This window comes from Phyllostomus discolor, chromosome 15, assembly GCF_004126475.2.
Source record: "Phyllostomus discolor isolate MPI-MPIP mPhyDis1 chromosome 15, mPhyDis1.pri.v3, whole genome shotgun sequence".
Lineage (NCBI taxonomy): Eukaryota > Metazoa > Chordata > Mammalia > Chiroptera > Phyllostomidae > Phyllostomus > Phyllostomus discolor.
The window spans coordinates 24,277,447-24,303,621 of record NC_040917.2 but is presented as its reverse complement, the minus strand read 5'-3'; the positions used below and the strand labels follow the sequence as shown (position 1 = coordinate 24,303,621).

General features: G+C 41.7%; 1 protein-coding gene and 2 long non-coding RNA genes across 11 annotated transcripts in view; 1 reads left to right on the top strand and 2 right to left on the bottom strand.

Moving 5' to 3' along the window:
- The first annotated feature begins 51 nt into the window (after positions 1-51).
- Positions 52-24,234, top strand: LOC118498360. Its single transcript, XR_004900861.1, has 3 exons — positions 52-159; positions 8,504-8,508; positions 24,113-24,234. It is a non-coding gene; the product is annotated as an uncharacterized LOC118498360 (long non-coding RNA).
- On the bottom strand, positions 3,558-5,681 carry LOC118498359. The gene is made up of 3 exons (XR_004900860.1): positions 5,542-5,681; positions 4,964-5,137; positions 3,558-3,588 (listed from the first exon to the last, which is right to left on the bottom strand). It is a non-coding gene; the product is annotated as an uncharacterized LOC118498359 (long non-coding RNA).
- The window catches only part of LOC114512472 (complement factor H), a 157,561-nt gene continuing 138,332 nt past the window's right edge, over positions 6,947-26,175 (bottom strand). For 3 of the 9 annotated variants that reach the window (XM_036016225.1, XM_036016224.1, XM_036016226.1), the window contains 7 exons: positions 21,288-21,461; positions 19,723-19,917; positions 19,136-19,309; positions 16,296-16,478; positions 9,981-10,157; positions 9,591-9,773; positions 6,963-7,186 (listed from right to left, as the gene is read on the bottom strand). In XM_036016225.1, coding sequence (XP_035872118.1) covers positions 6,990-7,186; positions 9,591-9,773; positions 9,981-10,157; positions 16,296-16,478; positions 19,136-19,309; positions 19,723-19,917; positions 21,288-21,461 — 1,283 coding nt within the window. In that variant the 3' untranslated portion in view covers positions 6,963-6,989. Of the gene's footprint in view, positions 7,187-9,590; positions 9,774-9,980; positions 10,158-16,295; positions 16,479-19,135; positions 19,310-19,722; positions 19,918-21,287; positions 21,462-21,863; positions 21,976-26,175 lie in introns of those variants that run through there. The other 6 variants (XM_036016227.1, XM_036016229.1, XM_028531433.2 and 3 more) reach the window with 5 other exon arrangements.

The window sequence follows — 26,175 nt, the reverse complement described above, 5'->3', positions numbered from 1 at the left end:
AAGTCTATATGAACCACAATGTTTTAAAATAAACAACCCTTGAAAAAAGGAAGGTTCTTTCTCCACCCAGAGACAGAGTGGAAATAACTCTGAGTCCACATCCCTGTAACTGTCCCTTGTCCTGTATGTGTCCTCACCCAGCCTCAGTCCTTAGGGTCTGTGAGCACCAACCCGTGTATCTGGACCCTCTCCAGCCTCTGTACCTTCTTGTCCATAGAAAAGCACCAATTTTTTGGTGAACCTTTAATAGACCACTTCATAGTGTACAAGAGTTTCCGTGCATCCTGGGCATTGAGATATTGGTAACTAATGTGCTTTGAGGTACCTTGTCATTTAAGGTACACTACATTCAGAAGCTTACAATAGAAAAATGGGAGGTATGAAGTCTAGCCCTGAGAGGTAGTTTGACTAACATACTTGTGCTCAATTGTAATTTGAAGACTGATTTTAAGGCAGTGCTTTCTATTTGATGGGGACTTTAAATGTTTTTTAAATGCCTTCACAATAAGCATTGAGAAAATAAAAATTCAGTTCCTATATTAACTTGGCATCAGGTATATTGTTCCTTGACTAGCTAGTATAAGATGTGCAGCTTTCAAATAAGGTGTTGCTTTTGTCAAATAGAAGAGCAACTGCCCGACACTGTGACACAGTTCTGACCACACACAGGGGAACAGGACGAAGGATGGATGTGTGTCACCCTCACAAACTCCTTCCTGGTCCAGGGATCCCCTGCTGACAGCAGGAAGGGGACAGAGTGACAGGCCTGTTCTCACTCACTGTTTTACCATCTCACGTTTTCAATGTGTTAGCTCCCCCAGTAAATCCTAAACTCACATGTGTTCACTGTTAAACCTCCAATCCAAGATGCAGAAAGCCACACTCTTATCCATACTGAGTTCAATAATCTGTAGGCAAGTAGCCCTGGCTGGTGTGGGTCAGTGTTCAGCACTGGCCTGTGAACCAAAGGGTCAGTGGTTTGAGCCTCAGTCAGGCCACATGCCTGGGTTGTCCCCATTTTGGGGGTGTGCAAGAGGCAGCCACACTTCTGTGTTTCTGTCCTTCTCTTTCTCCCCCACTTTCCCTCTATCTAAAATAAATAAAATAAAATATTTTAAATAATGTCTGGGAAAGTAGTCCTATCCCTGAAATGGTGAGTAATGCTTTTCTCAGTAAAGTCTAAATTATGACATAGTTTATTTTATTACCTTTGGGAGAAGATTAGGATGAAAGTTCAAACTACTGTATTGTACTGATTTCCCTGCAATAAGATAGAAAAGAGCAGGAAATGTCTGGATATTTTTAAGAAGTGATGAGCAAGTACAGGCAACAGGTGGAAGCGCCTTCATTCACATCTGGGCAACTGCACTGTCCCTTCCCGACACACGGCTTCAAGTGACTGCCCTGAAGTCACTGTACTGTGTCCCGGTTTACACGTAAATTCTATGATATCCCGTTTTTGGGTAGTGTGTCTTGTCCTCTTTCCCTTTCAACCGTATGTCATTTTCATTCAGGATTCCTTCTGATATGACACAGGGATCTGAAAGTAGACAAATAAATAAAAACAATGAATGACCTTTGCTTTTGTGGACTAAGAATGCTCTGAGCTAATGACTAGTTGAGGACAACATGAGATGATGATGTAATCTCAATGGCTAATATTTATTAACGTTGGCTAAGTGCTGTCCTTGGCACTTCCTGTGACATCCTCCAGCTCATTCATGGGGCAGCTACTGCTACTCACACACTAGGAAACTGAGGCAAGGGCAGTTCAGTCATATTGTCCAAGGTCATGGAGCTTAGCAGGGGGCAGATGTGTGTGGACCCTGGCACCTGAGTCTGGAGCCTTGACCTCTGTCTCTGGTGTGCACAGCACTCACCCCTGTGTGCTCATGTCCAGGGCAGGTATGTGAACCTGCTCTACATGGTCATGGTTTTCACTCTCCATTTCCCATTCAGCTGGCAGTGCCCACAAATGCTCCAAGTTCATTCACACTCTGCTAAGTTCAATCAATGTCTATTTTTCTCTTATACCCACAATGTGGAAAGAGAACTATAGAAAACCACAAACTTTCTAATAAACAATCTTCTATTAAGATACACTTATATGTACTATATATATGTAAATAATCTTTATATCTGTACATCTATCTACCCACCCACCCACCCAATAATCCACTATATTCTATCTATCTATCTATCTATCTATCTATCTATCTATCTATCTATCTATCCATGAATCTAATCTTTTTCATTCTCTATGGTCAGGACAGGCTGCGGAGAATCCTGCCAGCAGGAATCCTTACCAAATCTGCCATCTTAATATTAGAAAGCCAGTTATAACTTTATATTAGAGTCCTAATTCACAACATCATAGCACTAATGCATAAACTTATATGTGAAATGTTCGTGAACTGTGTGTGTGTGTATATGCACCAATGGGAAGTCAGCTTATTTTTAAAATATAAGGTATATTTTAATTTCTTTCAATGAATACATTTAGCATGATTTCAATGTAAATACTAAACTAACATGACTCTAACCTTTGTTTTATTTACCATCATTAGTGACATTCATGATGTCACTAATGTTCTGCTGTTGCTTAATTCAATAAAATGACATAATCTATTGGTTTTTAAAATGTTTAAAGTGCTTAGACACAATTAGAGTGGAATTGTATTTATGTCTTTAAGACAAAAAAGCCTTGATACACTCAGCTTGATATTTGATACATAACACTTTCCACAGAGATAAGTCTTGGACTCAGAAAGTTGTAAACAGATTGTATCTCAGAGGAGCTTTCTTTTTGATGCATTTGGGAGGAGGGGACCAACCATCTCCATACACGTCATTGTGGTCTGCTGGTTGGGAAGGCTTAATCAGGGTGGCAGGCAACGCTCACAGACTGACCCTGTAAATATGTTTGTCCATCAGGTGGGGAATGTCCATGCTCCAAATAATTGAAAACACATTTTCCTAAGAATGATAAAATGATAATGAAAAGCCCCACTGGTTGATTAACATGATAAATTAAAAATTATCTTTATGATATATAAAGTAGAATGCATAAGTATCCAAAAGTGACTCAGAGAGTCAAGTAGAGCTGCCACTAAATGTTTTTAAAAAGAAATCAACAGTGAATATAATTTATCTGTAAATCACAATTAGAATATATAAAAATGACGTAGGTATTCTGTAGAGTCCATTTTTGTCTCTCATGTTTTCATGTTTTTGATGAAGAACATCCCACAAAACAAGGATTGGTCTTTCTGCTCATAGAACTCTCCCCTTAACCCATGTCTGTCATCCAGGCTTAATTGTCCTCACTTGTTTAGTTCCCCTCCTCTCCAAAGTGTCCCCACGGGCACAGGGAGGAAGAGGTTTACTTACTGAGGCAGGGAACCTCAGGCGACCATCCTTCTGGTGTGCAAGTGATCGTAGCCCAGTTCAGCTGTGTGAGAGGAGTCACATAGTAGTCCTCGCAGGCATAGTAATACCCCTGTCCCACAGGAGTGGGAAAATGTTTTCTGTATACATCTTCCCTACAGAGGACTCCATGTTTTATTTCTGGAAATTCACAAGACTCAACTTGCAGTGGAGATAAACAAAAATACCCAGCATAAATAACGTTTTCCTCTAATAGAATCTACTGAGACATAAATGGTTTCCCTGATGAATTATATTCTCTAATTAACATGGTTATACTCATTGCATTAGGGTTTGTAGGACAAGAGAGGTTGTAAACTCAGATGATGTAAAGAACACATGTTTCTGGTCATTTCACGACATGTGCACACGTGGAATCCGTCGGTTGTACACCTGCAACAACACAGTGCTGCCTGTCAGTTCTGTCTAGGTGAGCACACAGACACTCTCCTCATGGTGGTCACGCTCACTGAGGTCTGTGTCACGGTGATGCCAGCATCCTCTCTAAGGCCATCACACTGTCACATTCCTGTGGACATTTGTCCTGAACTGACACTGAGGCCATTGACCTCCTATTAGCATGATTTTGTTTTTCACTCATGGAGTGTCCAGCTGCAGCATGGACACCTCTACAGCGACCTGATATGTGAGCAAGAGGAACGTGAAGGTGGAGGCAGAAAGCTCTTGGAAGGAGGCCAAAGAAACCTCCCCAGAAATAAATGCCCTGCTGAACTGAGTGGCACTTTGTGACATGTGATGGTGTCAGAAAATCAACTATGTCTTCCTCTCTCCTCCCTGAGAGAAGGAGCCCACTGTCCCCACCTTTGAATGTGGGCTGGACTTAGGGACTGTCTTCTAAAGGTAGGAATGGCTCAGAAGACAATGTGTGAGCAGGTCATAGATGACATGGAGGTGTCCTCTTTGTGTCTCAGATCACTCACCCTGGGGACAGTTAGTGCCACTGAAGCTCCTATGGAGACACCAGGTATTAAGACCCTGAGACCCCTGCACCACCAGGGAAGTGCCCACTTGGGAGCAGGTCCCAGCTGCACCCAGCCCTCAGCCCACACTGTGGGCCAGTGTCCCAGTGCTGCCCAGAGAGTGACCGGGAACTGGGGGCTGAGTCTCTCCCCAGGGCTGACCTTGTGACCCTGAGTCAGGAGAGGGTGGTTGTTCTCAGTCAGAATGTTATGGGGAAGTTTTTACAAAGGAATACATGACTAATATACTTGTTAGATAAGACTAGTCTTAGCCAAAGTTTTAGTTCTGATACTTGAAATAAATTATTTAGAGAAACAGTTATAAACACATGCACATATTTAACATTGAAGAGTACCAATTGAAAGAGTTTTCAATTACAGTGGTAAGATTTCATCTTACTGAGATTCAGCCACTTTGAAAAGCAATGGATGAAATGAAATCCTCTGCTTTGCCTTTTCAGCAAGTCAGGGAGGGAGACGTATTGCATCCTCATTTTTATGTTTAAGAGAAGTCATTTCAGAATTAGGAAGCAGGTCATGATTTCAACAGAACTTACGGATACATCTGGGAGGAGGTGCCCAGCCTCCTTCAGTGCATCTTGTCTCATTCCTTCAGGAGGAGGGATAAAAGCCATTGTCACAGTGGTGCGTGATTACATCTTCCAGTCTGTATTTGGTCCTGAGAGGTGCATACAGACCATGAGCAATAGCTGGAGGATCACAGGTTGTTTCTGAAAAGAAGAAGGACAGGTGGATAATGCAGAAACCACTGCCCGGGGAAAGAGTCACGTCTGTAAGAGCAGAGCAAGTGTTATAAGACTCCTGAAGACAATTTGTGATCAACTAGCTTTTCTGTCACCCATTTTCCAGTCAAATTTTCATGAGCATATTCGCATGACTCTCTAATATCTGTGGAGATGCATTCAGATTGTGGAACTCAAAGGACAGAAAGCTATTTTATTTTCACTTGAGATTAATATACATTAATCTTCCTACAAGATATTCTCTTTTGTGATGTCACAATACACACTATTGCTACAAGTAAATTCACTAAACCCAGAGACACAAGCAAGTAGGAACCACAAGAAGTTTCAGGTTGGAGGGAGCTGAGTGTGCAGCTCTGTGTCCAGCTTACCTTGTCCATGAGTCCAGGAGATCCACAAGGCGACAATGACACTGATCAGGGACAGCAGCATGTTGGCATCCCCAACGATGTATCAACACAAATATGCCAGCCGTGCTCTGTGGGGTGTGAGTCTGCCTCATGAGCAGTTGTTAGCGTGAGCCTGAATTTAAGGGCACTACCAGGATGCTAATTTGTTGAGGTAACTTAGTGAAAATCAAAGTTCAGAGAGTTTTGCAAGATCTGTAAATTTTTGTTAATGGTTTCACAATCATTTCTTGACTTCACTTTCTCATTGTTCTTGTGAAACTTTTCTTAGAAATAGTAACACACCCAATCCAACAGTGACATGGAACACTAATTAAAATTAAACAACTCTTGAACTGGGCGAGGTTCTTTCTCCAGCAAGAGGTGGAGTGTGAATAACTCCAAGTCCATGTCCCAGTAACTGTCCCTTGTCCTGTATGTGATCTCACCCAGTCTCAGTCCTTAGGGTCTGTGAACAACAATCTGTGTATCCGGACACCCAGTTCTGGCCTCTGTACCTTGTCCATAGAAAAAGGTACTTTTCCATAGTACCATAGAAAAGCACTGATTTTTTGTAAACCCTTAATACACCACACCACAGAGTGCAAGAGTTTCTGTGCATCCTGGGCATTGAGATATTTGTAACTAATGTGCTTTGAGATATCTGGTCATTTAAGGTGCACTACATTCAGAGGCTTACAATAAAGAATGGGGATTATGAAGTCTAGCCCTAAGTAAATTGGAGACTGGTTATTAGACAGAGCTCTTCAATTTGATAGAAACTTTGTTTTCTATGTGCTTTGAAAATAAGTTATGAGAAAATAAAAATTTGGCTCGTATATTAACTTTGCATTAAGGAAACTGTTCCATAATCAGGTAGTATAAGATGCACAGCTTTCAAATAAGGTGTTGCTTTTGCAGATAGAAGAGCAACTGCCCGACACTGTGACACAGTTCCAAACACACACAGGGGAGCAGGACGAAGGATGGATCTGTGTCACCCTCACAAACTCCTTTCCTGGTCCAGGGACCCCCTGTTGACAGCTGCAAGGGGACAGAGTGACAGGCCTGTTCTCACTCACTGTTTTACCATCTAACATTTTCATTGTGTGAGTTCCTCAAGTAAATCCTAAACTCACATGTGTTCACTGCTAAACCTCCAATCCAAGATTCACAAAGCCACACTGTCATCCATACTGAGTTCAATAATCTGTAGGCAACTAGTCCAATGCTCAAAATGGTGAATAATGATTGTCTTGGTACAAGTGTAAATGATGACATAGTTTATTTTACCACGTTTGGAAGAAGATCAGGTTCAAAGTTCAAACTACTGTATTGTACTGATTTCCCTACACTAAGATAGAAAAGAGCAGGAAATGTCTGGATATTTTTAAGAAGTGATGAGCAAGTACAGATAGCAGGTGGAAGCACCTTCATTCACATCTGGGCAACTGCACTGTCCCTTCCCGACACACGGCTTCAAGTGACTGCCCTGAAGTCACTGTACTGTGTCCCGGTTTACACGTAAACTCAATGATATCCCCTGTTTTTGCGTAGTGTGTCTTGTCCTCTTTCCCTTTCAACCGTATGTTATTTTCATTCAGGATTTCTTCAGATATGACACAGGGATCTGAAAGTAGACAAATAAATAAAACAATGAATAATCTTTCCTTTTGTGGACTAATGAAGCTTCAACCCAGTGAATAGTTGAGGACAACATAAGATGATCATGTAATCTCAATGGTAATATACTGATGTTTGTATTTTTCTGTTATGCCCACCATGTGGAAAGAGAACTAAAGAAAATCACAATATTTGTAATAAAGAATCTATTTAAATATTAAAATACACTTACCCACACAAATGTATATAAATCATCATTATGTCAATCCATCCACCCAATGATCCATTACACCTTAACTATCTATCTATCTATCTATCTATCTATCTATCTATCTGTCTGTCTGTCTGTCATTTATCATCTTCTACTTGTTCAAGGTCAAGACAGGCTGCAGAGAGGCACAGATATATACATAGAGTAGATTTGAATCCCAACTTGTTTTGATCAAATTTCTCTACCTTACTATGTCCCCATGTCCTCTTGTGTAAAATTATTATAAATATTTCTTTTTTGAAGTGTTTTGTGACATCAGAGTTTCTAGTGCATTGCTACTGCAATGTGACTGCAAGCAGTATTTCATATGTTACAATATTGTTGTAGACCTTGTCTCTTTCTGTAAACAAGCTGCTACTGCATTGTAGAAATTATTACATGTGAGTAATTTTAACTTTCTTCTGTTGAGTGTGCTGGGGAGGTGTTGGTGAATAAGATTATAAAGCTTTCAGGGGTGCAATTCTCTGTCACATCATCTGGTGTCCACCATCCTAAGTCAAGTCTTTTTCTGTCACCAGATAGTTGATCCCCTTTCCCTTTGTACCCCCCATGTCCTTTCCCTCTAGAACCACTATACCGTTGTCCATGTCACTAGTTTTTGTTTGTTGTTGTTCTTGTTTGTTCATCCATTTCTTTCAGTTTTATGTCCCATGTATGAGTGAAACCATGTGGTTGATGTCCTTTTCTGTCTGACATTTCACTCACATGATATTCTCAATGTCCATCCAGGTTGTCGCAAATATCAGTGTTTCATCTTATAGCTGAGAGGTAGTCCATTTACACGTGAACTGCATGTTTATCCAATCATATACCAAATTTCAAACACACCATGGGCTCCTCTCTCTCTTCTCTTCACCCCAGTGTTTTGCATTCTAGTTCCACCATCACTGACATTGATGAGGCCTTAGAAATAGCTCCAATCATGTTCCCCCACATCCCATTAACTCTTACATGATGAAGCTTCATAAAAATTTACATCACTTGGGATATGCATAGGTTTTCAAAGTCCAACAAACATTCTCATGCATGTTAATAACCAAAAGTATGTACTAGATGAGGTCTACATACCTCCAAACATCCATTCCAGGAATTTCCTTTCTGCTTTTCTATTGAACTTTTCTTTACATTTACTGAGTTTTAGTAAGAGAGGGAGGGAGGAATAGAGAGGAGAGAGAAATTTCATCAGTGGCCCCTGCACACATCTGGGGACATATATGACCTGACTGGGATTCAACACTTGGAATTTCCAATCAGTGACTCAGAATGCAGTCTGACCTCTCTGTCACACACAGAATTGCTTTTGTGTCCTCAGATATTGATAACTGGTTCCCATTCTCAGTGTTTGGAGAAGGGAATGGCTGTGCTGTGAATCACGTCTTAGACTTGTCATTCAAAGGTGAGGCTGGGAATTTATCTTGGAATTTCAACACCTTTTTCCCATAAACTCTAGTTTGGAGCTATTTCTAGATGACTCTGACTTGTAGGTATACAGTGGATCTCCAGTGCTGCCACTTCCAGGGTCAGGAGCACTGATGTTGCTACAAATCCCATAGAAGGGGACACATACACAGGATTTCCATTATATGTGGAATCTAATGAACAAAATAAACAAAAAAAAAAGTGGAGACAGACTCTTGGATACAGAGAACAGACTGAGAGCTGTCAGAGGGGAGGTGGTTGGGCACTGGGTAGACTCATGGACATGGACCACAGTATGGTAATTTCCAGGGTGAAGAGGGGTGAGGTGAGCTGGAACAGGGTAAAAGGAGGAAGAATGGTAAATGGATGGTGGATGACTCAAGGTGGTGAACACAATGTAATCTACAGATGATGTATCATAGAACTGTACACCTGAAACCTGTATAATTTTATTAACCAAGTCACCCCAATAAAATCATTAAAAAAAGGTAAAAAAATCAGCATGTCTGAACCTTCCTGTTTTAATGAAACTTTGCTATTGTTTACTTAGGAATTTTCCCAGCATCTGGCCTTACAAGTGAGTGTTAGAATGTCCAACCTCCGGCAGGACAGCTGTCTGAGAACACAGTCTAGAGTACCACTGCAGGATTGCTAGACTATGTATGAGCACTGAAACATGCCTATAATTTTCTCAGGATCCGGAAGAATATGGAGAGCTTACCTAGACATTTTGGTGGTTCAGACCACTTAGCATCACTGCAGGTTACATATTTAGGACCCTGAAGTTCATAGTAGGCCTGGCATTGGTATTCAACTCTTGACCCTGGAGGGTAGGCAGTCAGTGGGAAGGAGGTGATGTCTCCATTGCCAACAGCTGGAGGAGGCCCGCACTTTTCTGCAGATTCTAAAAAAATAGCATTTTCAATGTTGAGGAGAAATTCTAGTTTTATTGCAGACTATGTAAATGAAGCTCCATAGCAACTCTGAAGTCTGTCCTGCATTGTAACCTGTGACTTAGAAGTGTGGTGGATAATTTCCACTCAAATGAACACTATGTTGAAACAGACTTTTCAACTCTTGACAAAGGAAGCACTGGAAATGAAATTCTTACTGAAGCAGCTTGGCAAGCCGGACCAGCCATCCTTTCCACACACCATGGTGCCTGAGGTGTGTCCATCTCTGTTTTCGTAGCCATCCAGGCACTGGTAGTCCAGCGTGTCATTGGGCCTAAATGCTTTTCCAGTGATGATGGCTGTGGCATTCTCAAACATCGGCATGTCACAACGTTCTAGAGGGAAGAAGAGTTGACAATTGTATGTGTAAGGCCACACCATGGGTAATGCAGCAAGGAGACCTTCTTCTGGGGGAAATCACCATGACCCTAATTGTGTGTGACACCAGTGAAGTATCACTTGAAAACTCTCTGACACTCAGTGTCACTTTGTGCAGAGCACCCTACCACAGATTTCCCTGTGCATCGTTTTCCTGTCACTCAAAGTCTCCAAATGTATAGAAGAAACATCCAGTAACATCAATTTTTACCTGCATGTCACTAGCTGTTACTGAGTTACACTAACGTAGTATGATGAGTCATTTTAAGGACAATGAGTTTGTGAATTTAAGAGGCAATGCGTGTATTTATGTACCAGACATTCTTAGAATGTGTATGTTAAAGCTGTAGTCCTTGGATAAACAACCCATGTATTTACATAGTGCACCGTGTCATCCACATGATTGCTATAATAGAAAACTCATTGAAATTGAGTATAAAAATGAATTGCAAAGGTACGGATTTCATTAAAGAAAGGCCATGGCAAGCAAAGAAATGGAAAACAGTGTTTTAAAAATGTTGCATTGATATCTTACAAGTCAACTACCTCATTAGTTGATGTTGAGATAATAAACTTTATTATTGTGTTCAGCATTTTTTACTCAGGATAAAGTTTATGAGATATACCTTATCTAAGTTGTGTATTAGTGGTTTTGTGTTAGTGGTTTTGCCAATTTTATGCTATGGCAAAAGTAATTGGATGGGAATATTGGTATGAGAAAAGTTTTGGATGTAAAATCATACATTGGTAAATGTTAAATTTAACATGCAGGTGGTCCTACAATGTTTGAGGGGGGAGAAAGGACCTAGGTCAATAGTACTGAGGTTTGTCACACAGAGAGGTTTCCTCTGTCCTTCTCTGTGTCCTCATGGTAATAAGGAAAAGCTCAGCAAGTGTGAGACTGTGGGTGTCACAGAGGGTTAGTACTTTAAGACTCTGAGGAAGGGATCAGGTAGAAGGGGTTGATCACTTTAAAATACGAGGAAGGGAATGAGAAGAGTGTGCCAGGTGACAACACAGTACGTGTTGCCAGTACGCCCATAAGCTCCCTAAGGAGTCCCTCCCCCATGGGCTTGCTGTGACAAGAGTCACATTGAATGAATGGAAAGAGAGGGACGACACCCTTCCCCGTTAGCAACCACTCTACACACAGAAGTGTGTGTCAGCACCGCATGTGAAATGCCGTCACAAATATTTACCTATGTTTTCACCCCTCTGGTGTTGGTGCATTTTTACATACAGCAGTCCCCTCCATGACATGCACATGCTGACAGAGAATGGGTGGGACCCCTTATTCACTATGCAAATGGGCTGAGAGGCCTGTCACCTTGCCTTAGTGGATATCTGCATATCACTGCCTCCTTGTCTCTCTTGCACAGTGACCAGGTCTTGTTCCCACCTACATGTAGGTGTCTCTGGAAAAGAACCGACTGCCCAGCCTTCCCTGAGCTTGTGGCTGTGAAATTGAGATGTGATCTCTGCCATATAAGGAAATGTTTTTTTTTTAAGTTTTTTAAATTGTTGTTCAATTACAGTTGTCCCCATTTTCTCCCATGTATCTCCCATGCCCTATCCCCATCCCACATTCAACCCTCCTTTCCCTGTTCTCTTTTTCCATGGGTCCTTTATACATGTTTCTGGACTTGACCCTTCCCCTTCTCTCCCCTTTTCTCCCCCACTCCCCACCCCTCTGGTCATTGTCAGTTTGACTGAGAGGAGCACTAGCCTTCCCTGGAGGACAGCTGGAACATTCCATCTCTGCCCTCCCAGTGTCTATAGCCTCCTTGTCCACTGTCCTTTGGTGACCATGGAATGGAGAACCACAAGTTGGTGAGAAGAGACTAGGGAGAAGCCTGGACCCAAATAACACCGGGCCAACTTTGCTTTTGAACTTCTCACCTTAGTAGTTTAATTTGGGGAAGTACACCTTTGCAGTTAAAATCCCAGGGATTTGGTCAGTCTGTAAATACATTAAACAGATTCCTACTGAGTCTCTTCCCATGCCATCTAACGTCAGATGGAGATGGTGTCATTCCCACAGATTCCTCCTACACATCCTCTCGTCCCCATTTCTACTCATGCCCCTGGAGTACCGCAGTCCCACTGCCTGGACTGTCCTAGCAGGGACTGTGGTCCATTCCTGGGGAGCAGCCTCAGAGCAGGTTCCCATCAGTGCAGATGCGGCCCTTCCCCCACCGGGAACCTCCCAGGGCTGTCCCTGCAGGTCTGCTCCTTTTCACTCAGGGCTTCCTGGTTGGACTTGAACCACTTCTCCTCCTCCCCACTCTGTTTGCGCTGCTCTGGCCATCAGCGGTCCTCAAATACACAGAATTCCTTCCTCGCTTAGTCATTTCACTTGAACATCATCTCTCTCTGAAAGTCGTTCTTCCATTGTCATGGGGAGTCCTCATATTTTGAACTCTTATCTGTTAGCTTCTCTGCTGGGTCTTCCTGCACAATGCCCACACATGAGCGATGGTCTGTTGTGACTCCTCTCATGTCCCAAAAGCATCACTCACACTCACTGGTTACCTTGTCCTTATTGTTTTCTTTCAGTTAATCTCCTTAAATTTTGTTGCATAAGGTTTAGTTTTTCTTGTATACAGTTTTATTTTTTAATAACTATAAATGTGCTTAGTCTACCATACTTTTGAGGGAGTTAATGGTAAGTATTTAAAGCCCATCTTTTAGGTCCCCTGGCTGCTCCTCAGACAGGACTCACTAGTTACTGAGTTCCCACCCACATTCAGGGATCACAGCTTCTCTGTAGACATAGAGGACTCCAGTTGAAGTTCAGCTCTGGTTTCTCATGATTTATAATATAATTTCCATTAAATTTTCTAAATTTTAAACAACACTCACAAAACAACTTAGAGGCTCCTGTCAGCTTAAAGTGTGAAAGTCAGTTACAACTTCATATTAAAGTTCTAATTAATAGCATCATAGCACTAAAATATAAATTTATATATGAAATGGTTGTGAGAGATACATATTTGGCAATGGGCAATCAGTGTATTTATCTTTAATTCACTTGTACTTTAATTTTAATTTTTTCTTTAATGAACACATTGAGTATGATTTTAATGTAAATAGTAAAGTGACTTTCACCTCTGTTTTATTTAAAATGATTTAGTGACTTTCATCAAGTATAGTTCTACTGTTACTTAATAAATGAAGTAACCTAATACATTTGTTATTATCAATTTAAAACTATTTGGACACAAGTAGAATGAAAAGCTATTTATGTCTTTGTTTTAAGATGGAAAAGACTTGATACATTCCTTTTGAGACCTGGTACGGAAAACATTCAGAGAAGTAAGTCTGGGTCTCATAAAATCACAGATTGGTTCTTCTTTTTTTCATTCTGTATTCTTCTCAAGGAGGTCTCATCATTTCTGTGGTGATAATCTCAAACACAGATCTCCGGGCTAGACCTAACTGTCCAACTCTGTAGTTTACAATCCAGTTTTGATTTTCTCTGGGCAGCTCAGTGATCATGTGTCCAGGTCAAGTTGAGATGTTCCTCTCAAAGTGCTCTTTCTACTGCCTGCAGCACCTTCCCAAAAGCCATCTCCACTTACCTGCTTACTTATGAAAACAACTGAAAATAAACACAAGAGTCCTTTGATGATTACCCTGTCTGACACCCAACATTCAGGAACATTACCTGTGTTTTCCACCACCAAAGATAACCCAAAGCTGTCCTCTGCTCTGTGTCTCCTCAGCCATCACTCTGCCCCCTCCCCACCCAACATTCTCCCACATTGTGAGTAGAATCCCTGACATTTCCCAAATATTGTTTTGTTTTGAAAGCTTGGCAAATACTGGTCCCTGCAGGGTGAATACTCTGCATTGCTCAGTTGCCCACAGATGGCAGTTCTATTTCTAACCCTGGAAAACAGACAGCTGACTGGCAAACCTGAAGGAGATTCACGTAACAGTCCGCAGAACTACTGAGGATCAGAAAATAAAGAGCCCCTCTAGGGATCTGCAGAAATTAGCTCTCAAGCAGAGTGGTGGGTGTGAACACAAACTTGGGAGCAAAATTGCTGAGGAAGTTGTAGGGAAATGTAAATTTGGTGATGAGTGCCTGGTTTTATATAATGTAAAAGCTTGTGTTCAGAGTGAGACTGCAGTTACACTTTCATCACAGATCTGTGATGTGCTCGGACTCCAGGGCACGTCAGTGCACTGGGTTGGATGGGATATTGTCTTTAGACTTCAAAACTCCTGTCCTCCCTATTTGCATTAAATCAGAAGGAGACAGCTCAGTTCTATTCACTGTGCATTAAAAGTAATTCCACATAATCCAAATTTGGTAAAAATAAAACATTTCAAATGAATTTTATTATGATAATTCTGAAAAGTGACTTACTGTGACAGGAGGGTGTACCAGACCAACCACTGTGACCACACACTATGAAGCCTGTGGTGCATCCGTCTCCATTTGTATATCTATCCTGGCACTCATAGTCCAACCTGTCATTGACCTTAAACCATGTGCTGCCACTTCTGGCTCTGGCATTCTCAAACACTGGCATATCACAAGATTCTAGTGCACAATGGAATTGAAGAGTTCATGTCCAGTAGCATTTAACAGACACTCTAAAGGGGTAAGTCCCATCCCAAGGAAATGCATCACATAAGAGCAATCTCAGAATACCAGTGATAAGTCACTGTCCTGATATTGTTACTCAAGATGAAAATAGGTGTTTCAAAAAAGCAGTTTTACCATCACTTAAATCATCTAAAAATTTAAGGATGTTTTTCTCAGTGCCATTGCACTCACACATTTATTCCACCCTAGCAGGAAACTAGGCCCTAACAGATGTGCTGGACTTTGGTTCTGGCAAAGCATAGAGTGGCATTTGGTGAACGGAGGTAGGTGCCAAACTCAGTAGCAGTTGGGCCATCATTGCCAGAAACAAAGTTAATTGGTTCAATGAAAAGATTAATTTTCAACAGTGAGAGTGATTTTTAAACATTCTATAGAAATCTACTTTAGAACTTACTAATTTTAAAACTCACCTGCTAATTTAGCTTTTTTCTAATATCCCATTAATGACTGGATATTCTTCTATACGTATGAAGATTGATTGGAGAAATAGTTCCACATTTATAACTTGTATAAGAAATTAAATTGTGGAACAAATAGTCTCCATTTTTTTACTAACACCTTCCCGGAGTGATGTTAACATAAGTTTAAATAACCTTCCCGAAATTTTAAAACATTTATGCAGCCAGCTAATTTAAAGATTTAAAAAGTAAAGAAAGCTATAATAATAAAAATAATAATACAGACATTTTTTCTTTCCTAGTAAAAGTGTTGTAATGGATAATTAATCACAATTTAGTATAGATTAGTTTGATATAAAGGCAACCTTCATCATTTTTCTTTTGCTAGTTCACACTGTAAATATAGAAACTGAAAAAAATGAAAAAATAAAAATGGATATTTAAATATTCACTTCATGTGAATGAAAAATATCATTACGTGGCTTTGGGATAAATACTATAAAATGAGAAAAGTGTTCTTAGAATATTCTCATAAACATCGAGGAGGCAACAAGCATTTCTTTGTCTCCACTGACTTGATGTTGACGTATGCTTTCTTAAAAATATGAATTTTATTTGGAAGAGGGCCTGCTCTACTGTATCACATATAAATTACACAGGTGACACTATTCTAATATTATGCACTTAGAACACATGTTTTCACTTAAACACATAACTTCTATGTCTAGGAATGAACATACACCCAGACATAAAAGTCTGATCACCTGAAAACAGGCCGAGGCCAAGGCCTCATGTAGAAATGAATGAGTTGACTCCAGAACACACAGAAGGTCCCTCACCAGTTTGTGAATCACGGGAAGTTTTATGGTGGGAAAACCCTGAACTGAAACATGGGCCATATCTACCTTCTAGTAGTTCATTGTAAGAGGCAAAACTTATGCACACTTTCTCAAAAACCTTTTATTTATCTTTTCAAGTGGAACCACTACAGCTTCTGCCAGCCCAAGGAAAAGCAATCAGGTAAAGTGAGTTTGTGCCACAAGCATCGGGGGAATAACTCAACACCGTGAATGGCTTACTAATGCACCTGGGGTGAGGGGACCATCCACGCTGCAGACACGTGATCGTTCCTGATGTCTGACTGCCTTCTGTTAGGTAACCTTGTTTGCACTTGTATTGTGTTTCTTTATGTAAGGGGTATGCCAATTGAGATTCAGAAAAAAATCCATTCTCAATTTCTATATCCGATTTTAAACATGTCACTAAATGGAAGATGGAAGCATGAGCGAAAGGTAAGCATAGGGTCCATAAACATGCCCATTAGGGTTCTAACAATATACAACAAAAACAACAAAAAATGAGGCATCTGTTGTAAATGAAAACCTGGAAAGTTCTAATCATCTAAGATCTGGTGTCAGAGAAAACAAGCTACGAGTTTCCAAAACTATTAAATCAAGATGTTGCCATCATCACTGAATCAACAAACAACAAGTTCTGGTGAGGTTCATGAGAAAAGGGAACCCTAGTGCACTGTTGGTGGGAATGCAGACTGGTGCAGCCACTGTGGGAAACAGTGTGGAGTTTCCTCAAGAAACTAAAGATGGAACTGACTGTCTATCAAGTGATCCCTCTGCTGAGACCATACCCTAAGAATCCTGAGTCACCAATCCAAAAGAACCTGTGTAACACAATGTTCACAGCAGGGTTATTTACAATAGCCAAGTGCTAGAAACAGCCTAAGTGCCCATCAGGAAATGAATGGATCAAAAAACTGTGGTACGTTTACACAATGGAATGTTACCCAGCAGAAAAAAGAAGGAACTCCCACCCTTTGTGCACAGCATGGATGGAACTGGAGAGCATTATGCTAAGTGAAATAAGCCAGGCAGTGAAAGACAAACACCATATGATCTCACCTATGAGTGGAAGGTAATCAATATAAAAAACAAAAGAGCAAAATAGATCCAGAGACATGGAAATAAGGAAGAAACTGACAGTGAGCAGAGGGGTGGGGGAGGGGTATAACAGGGGAAGAAGGGTGGGGGACAAGCAAAGGAACAGGAATGGAGGACTCATGGACACGGAAAATGTGGGGGTTGACTGTGGGATGAGGGAGCGGGTTTGGGTTGAGCAAGGGTTAAAGGGAGGACAACTGTAACTGAGCAACAATAAATTTCAAAAAGACATTAAAAACAGATCTTGGAACTAAGTAAGACTTAAAATATTCAGATTGCCTTATAAGAAATCACTGATGGCCAGAGGAAGGGGGTGGGGCTGGGTGGCATTGGGCAAAGGGCAGGATGGGGACATCTGTAAAAGTGTCACCAATAAAAATGAAGATTAAAAAATAAATGTAAAAAAATAAATTATTAGGATCTGTCTGTGCACTGCATGTGGAATGCTAGAGCATGCCAGAGTGCTCCCAGCATGTGTCCATTCCCAGGATGTGTTTTAATTATCGCAGAGAAGGAAGAGTCACGTGTTCTTGCCTCATGCAGAACCATGGTCCATACATGAGGGGTCGGATATGCTAAGGACGTTGACGTGGTGGTCAGTTTGTAACGTGTGCACATGTCAACATAACACGTTTTCACATATGCCATTTCCATGAACACTGAACACAGAAAAATATATTTCAAAAAATAACAATGTAAGCAGAATTAAATTGAAAACAGATACTACAGAAAAATGAGCAGAATTAAAAGGTGGTTCATGGGAGAAATTTAATAAAATGAAGAAATGCATGGCGAGATTACAGAAGAGAGTTCGAGCCCTGCACAGTGAAGAAACTGAACCAAACCTGTGAAAACAACCCTGTGAGGTGTGTGTGCATGAGCCCGGCGCCTGGCTCTGACTGCTGAGAGATAAGGAGAGTGCTGTGGGCTCTGTTCTCACAGTGGCTTTATTGGGGTGGGGGTGCAAAGTCTCTGGATTACAACAAGGAAGAAAACACTTAAGCTGAAGATGTCATTCTCACCGAATAGAAGGATAACACCCGGCGTTCTCAAACAGGCTGACATCACTGAACGTGGAGTGTAGAGAACCCAGTGGGAAGAGCTACAGAGGGAGAGAGCCCCACACACCTGCAGGCTGAACACATCACACTTCAGAGCAGGGCAGAGCCCCGCCAAAATGGGCAGGGAGTAACCCCTGGAGGAAGAACTAGCAGGGAACCATAAGTTCAAAGATTTCCAGGGCACACTCAACATTGAGAGATTTTCACATGGGATCAGGCAAATTAGAAAGATGTCTTTAAACACTGCTCATTTACTAGAGGGGCCAGAAGAGGCCTTCTTTATCCACATTCTGAATAACCTCGTCCTAGTGGGCAGGCTGCCAAACCAGCTTTATCAGTTTAGAAACGAGCCTTGAGTGGGTCAAGTCAACCTGAACAACAAAACCAAGTAGAAAACCACTAAGCCTGGAGGTCTCGGACCCCAAACCTCCACCAGGTGCAGGACTGGGGAGGCACTAACTCAGGGAGAGGAAGCTGTTGCTCCCAGGCCCTTCCATGCACCCAGTCCTGGATCTCTGTGCCCCTGGGGCGGGGGGAACCTGTCTGCCGGATTCCGGACTCTCACCAAGCTGCCCTTACCCAGTGTCATAGCCAAAATCCATGTCACTGTGGGGAGACAATAGGAACAGCTAACATGCCATCCTGCTCTTCATTCTGTATTAATTAGGTGTTTCCTCTCTGCAGTCTTTGGGTGGTTTTCTAAATTAATGTCTACCAACAGGTGTCTTTATCATGCTATTGATACATCAAGAAACTGGCGTTTCCACTTATACACACTTCAAAAAATAAAACCAAATGAGTCCTTTGACAAAACAAGAAAGTGATATAAACATTTCGTCACAGAAATTACAGGTAAGTCTTAGAAGATCACAAACAGCCTGGATCTCAGACCCGTTTTCTTACCGACACGGATGCATTTGGGAGGAGGGGACCAGCCATTCTCCGTACACGTCAGGGTGGTCTGCTGGTCTGGGAGACTGTAACCACGATGGCAGGTGACTCTAATAGATTCTCCCTGTGAAACTCTTTGTTCCCTCGGATAATATCCATTCTCCAAGTAATTGAAAATACATTTTCCTAAGAATGATAAAATGATAATGAAAAAACCCCAACAATTTGGTCAAAATAATAAATTAAAATTTATCCTCATATTTAAATTAGAATGCATAAGCATCCAAAAATAACATCTAGAAGAAGAAATACTAAAGCTGCTACCAAATATTTTTAAAAATATAATATTAAATATAATGATCTGCAGTTCACTATTATAATATGTACAAATGATATAGGTATACTTGTAGAGTCTGTTTTTATCTCTCATGTTTTTAATGAAAAACCTCCAATAAAAGAAACAACGTGCATTGTCTTCCTGCTCACAGAACTCAGCCCTCCCCCTTATGCTGGTCACACAGCTCCGTTGTTCTCCCTGGTGTGATTCCCCTCCTCTCAGAAGTGTCCCCATGTGCAGAAGGAGGAAGAGGTTTACTTACGGACACATGGCACTTTAGGTGACCATCCGTCTGTTGTACAAGTGATTTTGCCCCAGTTGTCTCGTGTAGGTGTCTCATAGTTGCCATCACAGGAGTAGTAAAACCATTTTCCCACAGAAGCCGGGAAGTATCCTCTATATCTGTCTGCCCAGTACAGTTCCCCATGCTTTATTTCTGGATATTCACATGGCTTAACTTGCAATAAAAACAAACAAAAGATGGTATAAATAATGTTTTCCTTTAATAGAATCTACTGAGAGATAAATGGTTTCCCAGATGAATTATGTTATTAACATAGTTATACTCATTGCATTAGGGTTTGTAGGACAAGAAAGGTTGTAAACTCAGACGGTGTAAAGAACACGTGTTTCTGGTCATTTCACGACACGTGCACACGTGGAATCCGTCGGTTGTACACCTGCAACAACACAGTGCTGCCTGTCAGTTCTGTCTAGGTGAGCACACAGACACTCTCCTGGTGGTGGTCATGCTCACTGAGGTCTGTGTCACTGTGATGCCAGCATCCTCTCTAAGGGCATCACACTGTCACATTCATGTGGACATTTGTCGTGAACTGACACTGAGGCCATTGCCCTCCTATTAGCATGATTTTGTTTTTCACTCATGGAGTGTCCAGCTACAGCATGGACGCCTCTACAGCGACCTGATACGAGATCAAGAGGAATGTGAGGGTGGAGGCAGAAAGCTCTTGGAAGGAGGCCAAGGAAACCTCCCAGAAGTAAATGCCCTGCTGAACTGAGTGGCACTTTGTGACATGTGATGGTGTCAGAAAATCAGCTGCATCTGCAACACTTCTCCCTCAGAGAAGGAGCCCACTGCCCCCACCTTTGAGTGTGGGTGGACTTACGGACCCTCTTCTTAAGAATTTAAACAGCTCAGGGGACAGCGTGTGAGCAGGTCATAGACTGCATGGCGGTGTCCTCCTTGTGTCTCAGATCACTCACCCTGGGGACATTAGCGCCACTGAGGATCCTATGGAGACGCCAGGTATTAAGGCCCTGAGGCTCCTGCACCACCAGGGAGGTGCCAACTAGGAAGCAGGTCCCAGCTGCACCCAGCCCTCAGCCCACACTCTGGGCCAGTGTCCCATTGCCGCCCAGAGAGTGGCCAGGATCTAGGGGGCTGAGCCTCTCCCCAGGGCTGAGGCTGTGACCCTGAGTCAGCAGAGGGTGGTTGTTCTCAGTCAGTAACATTTGGGGTAAATTTGTTACACAACAATAAATTACTAATATACTCAATGGTGAATGGTAGTATTCTTACCCAATGTTTTAATTCCCATATTAGAATATTAGTGAGAGAAGTACATATTCGTACCCACACATATTTAACCCTGAGTACCAAAGATTAGAAGGGTTTCATTAAAACATACGTCATTTTGAACTTCACTTGAAGTGGCTACATTGAAAAGCCAAGCATGCCTCTGCGTGCCCTGCTTTACGCTCTCAGTAAGGCAAACACGGGGGCCCATTCGGTCCCCATTGCACTGGTGTTCACCGGAAGTCAGTGTGGAATTAGGATCCGGTCCCGGTGTGCTCGGAACTTACAGCTGCACCTTGGAGGAGGTTCCCAGCCGGTAGTGGTGCATTCTGACGTGCTGCCTCGGGCTGAGTGATAAAAGCCGCTTTTACACTGGTACGTGAGTCTATGCCCAAGTGTGTATGAGGTCCTGTCGGGAGTGTAGTGGCTGTTGGCAATAGTTGGAGGATCGCATGTCACTTCTGAAAAGAAAAAGGACAGGTGGCTAATGCAGAAATCACTGCCCAGGAAAAGAGTCAAGTCCAAGAGGAGAGCATGAATGTGGTAAGAATCTCCCAATTTGGGGTATCATCCAGCTTTTCTGTCACCCATTTTCCAGTCAAGTTTTCATGAGCACATTCACACAACTCTCTAGTATCTGTGGAGGGGCTTTCAGACTGCAGAACTCAGAAGACAGAAAACAATTTTATTTTCCCTGGAGATTAATGTACATTAATCTTCCTGTAAGTTATTCTCTGTTGTGATGTCACAATACACACTATTCCTACAAGTTGATTCATTAAACCCAGAGACACAAGCAAGTAGGAACCACAAGAAGTTGCAGGGTGGAGGGAGCTGAGCGTGCAGCTCTGTGTGCAGCTTACCTTGTCCATGAGCCCGGGAGACCCACAAGGTGACAATGACACTGATCAGGGAGAGCAGCATGTTGGGCATCCCTGAGGGTGTATCAACACGAATATCCCAGGTGTGCTCTGTGGGTCGGGAGTCTGCCTCATGAGCAGTTGGTAGTTGAGCCTGAATTTAAGTGCTCTGTTCAGGATGCCAGTTTGTTATATCAGTTAATGAATATCAAAGTTCAGAGAGTTTTGCAATATCTGTTAATATTTGTTAAAGGTTTGCTGTCTCTTCTTGGCTTCACTCCTCGTTGTGCTTGCACAACTCTCCTCTGGGATATGAACACATGGGCTCCAAAAGTGACACAAAACACTAATTTTATTGATTTTTCATTTTTAAAGTATATTTCATTGATTATGCTATTACAGGTCTTCCAATTTATTCTCCCTTTTATCCCCCCACTGCTCTGCATGCCCCTGCCTCCAGCATCCCCTCCACCTTAGTTCATGTCTGTGGGTCTTACATATAAGTTCTTTGGCTTCTCTATTTCCTATACTATTTTTAACAGCCCGCATGTCTATTTTGTAACTACCAGTTATGCTTTTTATTCCCTGTACCTTTGCATCCCCATTCTTCCTCTCCCCCTCCACACTGAAAGCCCCCCATGTGATCTCTATTTCTCTGGTTCTGTTCCTATTGTAGCTGATTGCTTGGTTTTTGTTTTTAGGTTTAGTTGTTGACAGTTATGAGTTTGTTGTCATTTTACTATTCATGTTTTCTGATCTTCCTCAATTTCTTAGAAAAGTCCCTTTCCCTTTCATATAATAAGGGCTGGGTGATCATGAACTCCTTTAAGTTGATGTTATCTGGGAAGCTCTTTATCTGCCCTTCCATTCTAAATGACAGCTTTGCTGGCTGGAGTCATCTTGGATGTAGGTCCTTGCCTTTCATGACTTCAGATACTCCTTTCCAGCCTCTTTTTGCCTATAAGTTTTTTTTTTTTTTTGAAGAAATCAGCTAATAGTATTATTGGAACATCTTTGTAGGTAACTGTGCCCTTTCCTCTAGCTGCTTTTAAGATTCTCTGTCTTTAATCTTTGGAAAGTTGATTATGATGTGCCTTGTTGTGTTCCTCCTTGGGTCCAACTTCCTTGGGACCCTCTGGGCTTCCTGGACTTTGTGGAAGTCTATTCCCTGTTCCCAATTGGAGAAGTTTTCCTTCATTATATGTTCAAATGAGTTCTCAATTTCTTGCTCTTTTTCTTTTCCTTCTGGCATCCCTACAAGTCAGATAGTAGAGTGTTTCAAGTTGTCTTGTAGGTTCTTAAGCCTCTCCTCATTTTTCTGAATTCTTGTTTCTTCATTCTACTCCAGTTGGATGTTTATTTCTTCCTTTTGTTCCAAGTTGTTGATTTGAGTTCCAGTTTCCTTCTCTTCACTGTTGGTACCCTGCATATTTTGCTGTATTTCACTTTGTGTAGCCTTCCTTTCTTCCTTCATTTTGCCACTGAGCTCTATCAGTTTTGTGAGCATCCTGATTACCAGTGTTTTAAACTCTGCATCAGATAGTTGTCTATCTCCTCGTCGCTTAGCTCTTTTTCTGGTGCTCTGATCTGTTCTTTTTTTTGGGCCACATATCTCTGTCTCAGTGCATCTGTTATGTAGTAAGGGGTGCGGCCTAGGTGTTCTCCAGGGTGGGCAACCTACTTGCTGCATTGTGGCACAACTGTGGGGGAGCAGTCTGAGAGGGATCAATTCTGCTCGCTTGCTTGCTCTAGCCCCTCTTTCCAACAAACTCTCCTGTGAGACTGGGGGCCATGGCAACCCCACCCCTGCAGTAGTTTACAGGAAGCTTTGAGTTTTCGTTTCCTGCTCAGCCAGCCCTGCCTCACCTGCCTGTGCAGCCTGCCCCCTTGCCACGTACCCTTTCCACTGGCTGGCCATCTCCACCACTCCTACCCATCTGGGTGGATGTTTCCTTATCTACTTGGTTGTCAGACTTCCATGCAGTTTGATTTTCTGGTACTTCTGGTTGTTTATCATTTCTGAAGTGGCTATTATCCCTCTTCAGTTGTGCGACAAAGGAAAGCATTTCTATTTGCACCTCCATGTTGGTTAGAACTTAAAACAGTAATTTTTAAATGAAACAATTCTGGAAATGGGTGAGGTTCTTTCTTCCCCAAGAGATGATGTGAGAGTAACTCTGAGTCCACATCCCTGGAACTGTCCCTTATGCTGCAAGTGTCTTCACCCAGCCTCAGTTTTTTGGGTCTGTGAGCACCAACCACCAAAGCTACTAGGAAATGTTTGTTAAAATGTTAGTATTCAATGTTACTTAAGATTTTATTACTCAGTAATGTCTAATTAGTATTCTTATTCTCATAGGGAGTCTTTCACATCTCCTGTCTTTTTTAGGAAGAGCTTCTCGTGAAAGGAAAGATCTCTTGGAACATTCTCCCTCCCAGAACGCTCCCGTTGACCCCCTCATCATCACACTGGCCTCATTGCTCTCACATCTGTGCACCTATGTCTCAGGTATTTGAAAGGTGCACACATAGGGAGCTTTACACACATCACTTACTATGGCCTGGTACTTCTGGCGACCTACCTTCTGGTATGCAAGTGATGCCATCCAGCCACCTTGTGAAAAAGTCACACAGTGGGTTCCTCACGGCTGTAGCACCATTTTCCTGCAGGTGCTAGAAAGTACGATTCACTCCTGTCTTTCGTGTATGGACATCCGTGCTTTCTTTCCAGAATATTTCAAGGTGTCACTGGCAACAAAAAACAAGGAGCAGATAAAGTAATGATTTCAATGACCAATCAAAACACAGAAGAATTATTTCATCGATGAACTATCACCTGCTCAGCATCACTGTCCCCCTGGTTTAGGGCTCCTGGGACAAGAAGGGTTACAGAGTTCCGAGGGCAGAGCTGGCGCGGACGTCTTGCTGAGGTGAAGGAGGTTATGTCGTGTGTGTCATGTGATGTATGAACTTGGATGTGGACTCTGGAGGAAGCGAACTGTTCAGGTCTATCTAGGTTTTTTTCCCAGATTTTGGAGACAGTGTAAAAAATATAAAGCAAGAAAATGTCTATTGTTCATATCACACAAAAAGTAACGTTCTTAGTCTTTTCTCAAACCAGTCATTTAGGTAAGATATTTATTATTAAACACAGAAAGATAAAGAAACATTTCCTAATACCTAAATAAGTAAATTATATTAAATATTTGATTATTTCCTTCAAATTTTAGAAAAAATTGTTTTTAAGTTATCTTATATATTAAAATAGATGTAACTGTTTTATTGCATTATTTTTACATGTTGAGTACTTTTGATTATATGCAAAGTGCAATGTTATTTGTTAATAGGTTTTTACATATTAATTCAGGATATTTGCCCATTACATGACATGATTTACAAATACTTCAGTACTCTTAATACCAGACTAGGATATCTTTTATCCCTAAATATGATTCTATTTTTAGAAACTTGAAGCAAAGATGTTTAAAGAAAGAACTAACACACACACAGTTAGCTCAAATATACATGATCATATTCACCTGCAAGTTTATTGATCCATTTCCTTTCTTGCTTGATTATAGAAATTTCCAAGTGCTTTCTACAGACTTGTTGCATAGAGTATAAACTGCATTGTTGAACACCCCAGAGTCTTATTTCCAGCACAGACCTGGGAGTGACCCGAGCCCAGGTGTGGTGTTCCGCCTGCCCTCTGTCTCTTTCTCACATCATGGATGGAGTTTTCCTACTTCCTGGCAGCTTTCAATGTTGGGAAGGAAATACTCTTCTAGTCTCATTATTTTGAGTAACATTCTCATGTAGTTTCAGCTGCTTTTCAAGATTTTGAATATATTCTCTTGACCGTGATATTTTTAAATGTTCATCATGATACATGAAGATATGGGACCCATAATAATCATTCTGCCTCAGACACAGCTGAGTCTGGGTTTGCAGAAACTGGGTCTGAGAAACACTGTTAAATTTATCCTTACATAGTGCAGAAGAGACGTGAACCCTGGTGGTCTGGCTTAAGAAGAAGGGTGATTAGCCACCTCATTATGGTGTTTCACAGGATATGGACAAAATAAAAATTGGTCCCTGGGGTTTTCTTTCAAAGGTCCAAAAGAGGTTTAATTAAAAGTGGAACCCAGTACGAAGTACCACAGGCCTGAGCCTGCTGCTGGTCTTCTCTCTCATTGGGTGCGTTTGAATCTGTCTTTGTCTTACAAGCTGGTTCTCGAAGGCAACATAATAGTGTGCTAATGGGAGGACTGAAACCGAGATGCGAGGGACTGATATTTGCCTCAGGCTCCCTTTT